The following is a 9,394-nucleotide window of genomic DNA, read 5'->3' on the forward strand; positions in this document are numbered from 1 at the left end:
AAGGAGCTTTATTTTAAATATAATTGTCAGTCCAAGTTTGCTAACTTAGTTGTAAAAAGGATTTTAATCATCTGTAGTTACAGTTTTTCAAGATGCAATGATCAACTATCCGACCATACCCAGGAATAAAAAAGGAGTCCACAGAATGGGAAATATTGATGTTAATTCTCTCATTCATATTTTGTTGCTCTGTTCAAACTTAACCTTTTAAAAATTGATATTTTTCCTTATTCCTGAAAATATTTTATTAAAACTGATTACCTGATTATTTCTGAGCAAAGTTAATGAATAATATTTTCATTTTGTATTATTTTCATAACTCAAGAAGTTTCAGAATTTTTTTTGAATTAAATGCTCTTCAAATCCTACCTGTTGGTAATTCCTAGGATCGCGTGTAAGCTTGTAAGTCAGGCACCAAAACTTTTCTTTCTCTTACATAATGGCGGGTTACATGAACTATCTTTTCATTTATTTATAGAGTTCTAAAATTACATTGATTTAAAGGAGTAGCATGGATTTTCCATGAATTTCTTTAAGGCAACCTTCACATCATTATTCCTCAGGCTGTAGATCAAGGGATTCAGCATAGGAATCACCAATGTGTAAAACACAGAAGCCATCTTATCAGTATCTAATGAGTGGTTAGTTTGGGGCTGCAAATACATGAATAGCATTGTCCCATAGAAAACTGTGACTGCCATCATATGTGAGGCACAGGTGGAAAAGGCTTTTTTTCTTCCTTCTGATGAACGTATCCTTAGAATGGACAGAACAATGTTGAAATAAGATACTAGAACTGTAATCATGGAAAAAACCAAATTTGTTGCTGCAGATATAAAGACTACTGTTTCTGGTAAGTAAGTATCAGAGCAAGATAATGCTAACAAAGGTGCAATATCACAGTAAAAATGATTGATTATATTAGAAGAGCAATAAGACACAGAGAATATACAAGGTGAAACCACAATAGCTGTAGAAAAGCCATAGAGGTACGTAAGGGAGACCAGCAGGAGGCAGAGCCGCCGAGACACCACCACCACGTAGAGCAGAGGGTTACAAATGGCCACATAGCGGTCATAGGTCATCACAGCCAGCATCATTACCTCTGATACAATAAAGAACAAGAACCCTCCCAGTTGGGTGGCACATTCATAGAATGAGGTAGTTTTCTTCTTTACTAAAAAGTTAATCAGCATTTTAGGGGCAATGACAGTAGAGTTGCCAAGATTGATGATAGCCAGATGTCGCAGGAAAAAGTACATGGGGGTCTGAAGTCGAGAGTCAACACTGGTGAGGGTGATGATGCCCAGGTTCCCTGCCATGGTCAGCACATAGAGCACCAGGAAGACCAGGAAGAGGGGAATCTGGAGCTCTGGAGAGTCAGAGACACCTGTGAGAATAAACTCAGTGACCCTGGTGACATTTTCAGGAGTCATGTAAGAGTTTGGAAATTCATCTGTTTGAGGAAGAAAATAAATGGTTATAGACTTTAAGGAATAATATTCTAGGACTTTCATTAGATGGCAAGGACAATTCTTGGGTGAGATCTTCTTGTCATGTATATCTAACTTAGTTATTAAACTTTGTGTTCTCAGTCTACTAAATCAGCTTTGCAACCATTTGGGAGAGAGTAAAGCAACTATGGTAAATTTAGTATGGCAAAGTAAATAGTTGTTCCAGCAACCTGCAACATTTTGAGAGTTTACTGCCTTGCAGTGTAATTGAATTAGTTCTTAGCTTGCAAACATTTGAAGCCAGGATGTACCTGACGTCTTTTGCATCGACCATGAGAAAGGCTTAAGAAATTGTATATCCCCAAATAATCCAATGGCTACTGGCAATTTCCTACTCTGATACTTCTTCCCTTGTCTCAAGAATAGGTACTATACCTTCATATTTTAAGAATTATATCCTTTTATAACATGTATTAGATGTATATTGAGCTTGCAGATTACAACGTGCATGTCTGCTTACTGCTTTCTCTCACCTTCCGTTTTATTAACTCAGACAAAAATACATGGAGATATGTCTGTAGACCTATTTTTCAGGTTACCGATTCTCTTTTTAGGTTTCCATAAATCATATCAGTAAAGTTTGTATCATTTTTGTAATTCCTTGACATTATGCTTTCCTGGGTATGACTTTCTGTTTCTTCTCTCTCACATCTATTCTTTTCCTTATCCTAAAAGATCACAAAATTCTCTGTGTTCTTTTCACTGTATTTCTTTTAAATCAGTTTTTTTTTGTTTATAAAATGTTATATATCTTAAATTTACGAAAACATACCTGCTCTTAATTTTAGCTGACCTTTTTTTTTTTTACATTTTGTGATATTTGTATTATTATTGTAATAAAAATAAACACTTTTATTTTTAGAGATTTATGATAATTATGTTGGATGTATTTGCCATAGATTAAGCATGCTATTTTAGTATGGATGAATATTTTCCTAGAGTTGGTTATTTTAATCATGATTATTTGCCCCTAACTCAGTCAGTTCATGTCTTGTTGGAGTCACAGTTGATAGTTCCAGGGGTAGGCACCCGGTCCAAATATGTCTTATCATATAGTTCCTTACTTTAAAGTTCACAGTTAACTTCCAGAGAGTTAAGAATACATTATTACATGTCTGAATTTTAAAAGCCCAGAGCTATTGACATTTTCTGTCCTTCTAAAAGAGATAGAGTAGAAAGAAAAATAAATGATTATTCTGCAGTGAGAAAAAATAATGAAGTGACTATTTTTTAAAAAACAGAGTAATAAGACCAAAATGACTTCTGACATTGTTGGATATCTGGTACCAGTTTTGTTGATGACACCAAGCATAAACTTTTCCCTTGGTTTCTGTGAATCATCCTCTTATTTGCCACATATTTGATAAAATTTTAATTTGTTCCAGGCTATGTTCAAGCTTCAGATAAATTACCTAAGCTTTGGATCATGGATATGTTATTGTAATGATAGTGAAGAGAAAAATATGTTTAGAAGACATATAAACATGATAATTGCAGATTTAAATAAGCATAATAAGTAAAACAAACAAGATAATACACTAGAAAAACCTGGGAGAATACTTTCACATGGAATATTAATACTTTCACAAGGAAGGCCCTTCTGCGAAGGTGGTCTTTGAAGTGAAACCTAAAGGCTGAGAAAGAATTAGCTATTTAATCACAGAAAGAGCATTCCAGAATTTCAGGCAAGAATTAATTTCTTGAAAATGAAGTTCTGGGGTAAAAATGTAGCCTATGCCACATCTGTTCTTTATTCAAATAAAGATATTCTGCCTTTAGAATATGTTCTCATAAATGCTGTAACATGCACAGATAGGAAATGAGAATAGGACAGGAGGGCACTAGGTAAATAATAATAGACAAAGATCCTTGTTAAAAACAGATAAAAAGCACAAAACTTTAAGTTAATAGCACTATATTGCAAGAGAGGAAATAGTTTTGCAGAGTTTAAGGCTCTTCAACATCTTTGGTGATAACCTGGTTTAAGCTCTGCCCTTAAAAATTGTCAATGACAACGTTTCTACTTACTTCAGTGAGGAATCTGCTTTGCTTTCTACTTCTTTAGCCCTCATAGGTGGCTACAGAATAGATTTAAGGTTTTTTTCCAACCCCCTTGAGACTCATTTGGTTGAAGTTTCAATCTGATTCAATGATAAATAAATAGTACATAATTACCTGAGGGAGAGTGCCTTGGATGTTTGTTAATTATTCTCAGAATTTTCCTTTAGAAAAAGTTGTAATATTTTATGTTTCCATTTAACTGAATAATTGAATTATGCAATATGACTAAACACAGGAAATTATAAATATGACTTTGTCAGCATTTCAGTTACACAATATTATGCACGTATTAAGTATACCACAAAAACACACACACGCAATTTGTTAGTAAATGAAAAAGTGATTTCCTAGAAAAAAAAATACGATATTTGATAATACCACTGTCATTGACCAAGGATATTTTGGAAATTATAGTATAATTCCACCAGACATATAGTTATAGTTGACATAAGAAAATGTCATGACTTTTATTGTTCCATTGGTAGAATATAAGGTATGATATTACTAAAGAAAATATTAAATCAGAAGAAAGTTTGGGATGAAGTGGTATTTAATTGAGCTCTATAGTTTGAGGATTAATTGGCTGAATATAATGATAGCAATCTATTTTTGATGTGTTAAAATGGGTCTTTTTGGTAGCACCATAAATAATGTAATTATACTTATTAGAAACACTGTCAAGTGACAAATCTTTTCTCATAATTTATTGGAACAACATTCCATAGTGTACATTAATGACAAAGTTTGCATTAATTCTTAAAGACTCTATAAAAGGCATGTTTAATCTCTAAGTTGCTAAAGCTGTTGATCAAGAGGTTAAACCTGGGGATCATTAAAGAGTAGAACAAGGAAGCCATTTATCTATATCAAAACGTAGAGATCCAAAGAACATACCACCATTGTAAGATGAGAACCGCACATGGAGAATGCTTTTTCTCCTGCCCAATGAATTGCATTCAACTCTGTCTCTACTAAAACTATAAAAAATTAGCCAGGCATAGTGGTGCATGTCTGTTGTAATCCCAGACACCTGGGAGGCTGAGGCATCCTGTGACTTCATTGAAGTCATTCTTCACTGTTAGGTTATTTTGTCTCTTTTAGTCTAATTAAAACTTTTTGGAAGAAACAGGTATTATGAGCTTTCCTTAGTATCACCCAAACAATTTATTATATTTGTGAACAGAACAGAACAATTTTTTAAGTTTATAATAGGGTATAGAATACAACTTAATATAAATAACTGATTTTAAATATCTGAATCTGAAACTAAAATAAATGATAGAATCTTCTACTTTTCAAATGCAGGGATAAATGTAACGCATTGCACTGATACAGCATAGACTAAGTTCTTAATAAAGTCTGAAATATTTGAAGCATATCAATTGATAGCAAAGTTCTATGTGTATCAATATATGAATATTACACTTTATTTCCTCTACTTAGTGGTAACACAGTTTGTCTTTAGTACATTTCTATTATGCTTGACAATTTTGGTGGAATTTTAATATTCTTAGAGTCATAGGTAACATACAGTTGATAAAGGTTAAGATCTAGGTCCCTCTCTGTTCCCTTGGGTGGGACTTTAGTAATGAACTCACAAAGAAATACATCTTTGCCAAAGTTGCAAAAGCAAGATATTGCCTGGCGTGGTGGCTCACACCTGTAATCCCAGCACTTTGGGAGGCCGAGGCGGGTGGATCACGAGGTCAAGAGATCGAGACCATCCTGGTCATCATGGTGAAACCCCGTCTCTACTAAAAATACAAAAAATTTGCTGGGCATGGTGGCACGTGCCTGTAATCCCAGCTACTCAGGAGGCTGAGGCAGGAGAATTGCCTGAACCCAGGAGGCGGAGGTTGCGGTGAGCCGAGATCGCGCCATTGCACTCCAGCCTGGGTAACAAGAGTGAAACTCCGTCTCAAAAAAAAAAAAAAGCAAAATATTAGATATTTTAACCACAATCAAGTAAGACCACTTTTCTTCCCATTCTGACTACTACTCCATCACACTTTAACTGATATCATGCTGCATTATCATGTCTGCAGGCATTTGTAGGGTACAGCCAACAGGAGATTGAGATAATGATACTTTACTTGATGTTTAGTGGGTATATTCATATAGTTCAAAATCATTGACATTTATTATTGAATAATGCTATCTCTTCTGGTACAGGAATGACTACGCAGAATACTCTTATCACGTAGTATGCAGAGATGTGTCTGGAATTTCATTAATAGGCACACTGGCTCACACCTGTAATCCCAGCACTTTGGGAGACCAATGCAGGTGGATCACTTGAGGTCAATAGTTTGAGACCAGCCTGGCCAACATGATAAAATACCATCTCTACTAAAAATACAAAACAATTAGCCAGTCATGGTGGTGGGTACATGTAATCCCAGCTACTCAGGAGACTGAGTCAGGAGAATCACTTGAACCTGGGAGGCGGAGGTTGCAGTGAGCTGAGATTGTGCTAGGCAACAAGAGCAAAACTCCATCTCAAAAAAAAAATAATAAAATAAATAAAATAATTATAGTTAAAAGATTTTATGATTTTAACTCAGTTTATTTTCAATTGAAATTTTAAAATTATTTTTCTATTATAAATATTTATATTTGTGTCTCAGGTTGTAAGTATATTTTCTTAAACTTTCAAATTAGTATAAGTGTCAAGACACACAAGATGTAGATCTATTCTGGCTAAAATAAATGGTTTATTTTTAATACACATGGTTTGTGATAATTTATTTTATGTAATTTATTTCTTTTTATATAATGATATGAAGATAATAGCATCTATAAAGTAAACAAAAATATTTATTTCCTGGGTGCGGTGGCTTACCCCTGTAATCTGAGCTACACAGGAAGCTGAAGTGGGAGGATTGCTTGAGCCCAGGAGTTCCAGGCTGCAGAAAAGTATAGTTGTGCCATTGCACTCCAGCTTAGGAAATAGAGTAAGACCCATCGTGTAAATACGTAGATGCATATATATAAATGTATACATAATACATTATGGATATTTACACATATGTAATCTACCTATTTCATATGTATACATAATACATGTTAAATGTATTGCATCATATTAATATTTTATTATTTCTGGAATTATGCAATTATTTTGGTATTTATAGAGTATAATACTGTGATTTTCAAATATTTCAGTAATAAGTACAGCCTCTGTATTTAAGAAAATTAACATGCAATCAGTCAATCAAAGTGAAACTGGTCTAATTAAAATCAGTGAAATGGCTTTTGCCTAATCTCTTGGATTTCCCTCTTATCACATTCACTGTCAACTCAGTGAAAGCCTGGATAATTTTCAATTGGAAGGGTAATTGGATTTCAGAATGCTTAGTTAGATAAAATGCAGAATAGAATTATCATTTAGTGGGATGTCATCTTCAGCTTGTACAACTATCAGGTAGAAACTTTTGGGAGTCAACCCACATCTATAGTCTGGAGCAGTTGGAACCTGGAGCTGCCTTTGGCAGGTGGTAGCAAAATTCTAATAGCAATTCTACACATAATTCCTATGTGTAGACTGTTCCACCTCATCCAGGCAATGGGGACAGAAGAGGAGTGCAATTCAGGAGAATTAGTGAGTGACTTACATCTTCTTCCCAGATGAAGTGGTCTGCTGTTTCTCTGTAGAGCCTCACTCTTCCTTTCTGGCTTCTTCCTGTCTCACAAATAATACCTAGAAATCAACTCCTTTTGGAAAATTTATTTTGAATTTCCAAAATTTCAGGGTCTGGCATCATAGGGTTTTATTGTAGAATAGGAAGCACACTGGATTGAGCAAAGAAATTCAGATTTCCAGAACCATCTTATCACTTTGCAGTGTTTAAATTTTGCTAAGAATTCTAGTGTTTGTTAGCTTGCTTCCATTTCCAAAGTCAATTATTACTATCCTCTAAAGACATCCGGATTCTTTTACCTTTACATTATTTTTGTGTGAAAAAAATATATCTGATCTCTTCAGAACATTTTTTGTTTATTTGTAGGAATTTAAGGGGAGCAAGTGCAGTTTTGTTGTGTTGATATATTGTATCGCAGTGAAGTCTGAGCTTTATTTGCATTTAACATATTGTATTCCAGTTCTATTCATGTTGTTGCAAATAATGGAATTTTATCTTTGTGATGGTGAAATAACATAAAGAGGAATAAAAGCTCATGAAAAAATTGAATTAACGGGTAACAATAAAAATATAAACTTTGTTTTTTTAATGCGGGTGCCATCAAGTTCAAGACACTTTTTGTAAGTGATGACACCAGTCAAAATTAGTTTATCTCTAAAGGACTGTATGTTTTAGAAATTTACCCATGCCAACGCAGTCTCTTTTACATTATTAATTGAAGTACAATGGGTTTCTATTATAAAATTTGTAAGGTTAGGAAGCAAAAAAAAAAAAAAAATTCATAAGGAGTCAATTCAGACAGTAAGGTAGAGATGCCTAATGGTTTTCCATAAAAACTCTCAAAATTGCCCTTGTTTGATGAGAGTAATGAGTAGAATACTTTTCTTGATGGAGAATGACTTTCTGGTAAAGCTCTCCTATGTGTTTTACTGATAAAGCTATGGCTAACTCTCTGTCGAAACATCGTTTTATTAAGCAGATATTACCTTCTTTGTCCCTCTGGGAACACCAACAAGCAAAATGCCACTGGTGTCTCAAAAAAAAAAAAAAAGAAAAGAAAAAGAAACAAAGAAAAAAGAAAAGCATTGCCTGATGTTTTCTCTTGACCTGTCTGCTTTTGCTTTGTCTGAACCACTTCTACCTCTTGGCAGTCATGGTCTTGAGTGTGCTTTGTCTTCAGGGCCATACTGCTAAAACCATGTTTTAAATCCTGTTACAATTCTTGGAAGAAATTCTTCAGGATCTCCATTCCACCTATTCAAAATTTTTACTGAGAGCTCCACTCCACTCTCGTCTGCATCTCATCTGGGTGTGACGGTTTTAGTGGTGAAGAGTTAGCTCAACTTTAATTTTTTACTCAGAAATTGTGAAAGCTGACCCAACTGAGATGTCTATGTTATTGGCTATTGTTTCTGCTGCTAATTGCTAGTCCTTGTCTATTAGGGTATGAACAGGATGATTTATTTTTCCTTGTAAATTGATGCACATGGTTTGTCTCTGAGAACTTCACCTTTAGCATCATCTTGTCCCTGATTGAAACAAATGATACATTTGTAGTCTAGGGCTGGTGGCTCACGCCTGTAATCCCAGAATTTTAGGAGACTGAGGCAGGGGGATCACAAGATCAGGAGATCAAGACCATCATGGCCAACACAATGAAACCCTGTCTCTACTGAAAATACAAAAAATTAGGGGGGCGTGGTGGCATGTGCCTGTAGTCCCAGCTATGCAAGGGCTGAGGCAGGAGAATCACTTGAACCTGGGAGGCAGAGGTTGCAGTGAGCAGAGATCACTGCACTCCAGCCTGATGACAAAGCAAGACACCATGTCAAAGAAAAAAAAAAAAAAGAAGCCAAAAACAAATGATACATTTGTAAACTGCCGATTTCTCTGGGGGGCATTGTCCTTACGAAGTTTTTGTAAAGCATCAATAATTTCACCATTCTTCCACCCACGTTTCACCAAATTTATTGCTTGTTCTTGCTTCAATTTTAGCAGAATTCATGTTGCTCTGACAGGGGCTCTTTTCAAACTAATGGCTTATCCTTCTTAGCGTCTCAGACTAGGTCTTGTTTAGACCTGTTATATTTCCATGAACTTTTCAAAGACCCTCCATATTTCATAGTATGTATATAGCACATATTTTTTATCCTTTCATCTATTGATGGACATTTAGCT

General features: G+C 34.8%; 1 protein-coding gene across 1 annotated transcript; it reads right to left on the reverse strand.

The window, feature by feature from the left end:
* Positions 1–488: 488 nt before the first annotated feature.
* LOC105709331 (olfactory receptor 8J3) lies at positions 489–1,436 on the reverse strand. Its single transcript, XM_012441205.2, has one exon. The coding sequence runs from the start codon at positions 1,434–1,436 to the stop codon at positions 489–491; it is 948 nt and encodes a 315-aa protein (XP_012296628.2).
* Positions 1,437–9,394: the final 7,958 nt, after the last annotated feature.

The sequence above is a fragment of the Aotus nancymaae genome, unplaced genomic scaffold, assembly GCF_030222135.1.
Source record: "Aotus nancymaae isolate 86718 unplaced genomic scaffold, 86718_ANA_hifiasm-v0.15.2.pri h1tg000059l, whole genome shotgun sequence".
Taxonomy (NCBI): Eukaryota; Metazoa; Chordata; class Mammalia; order Primates; family Aotidae; genus Aotus; species Aotus nancymaae.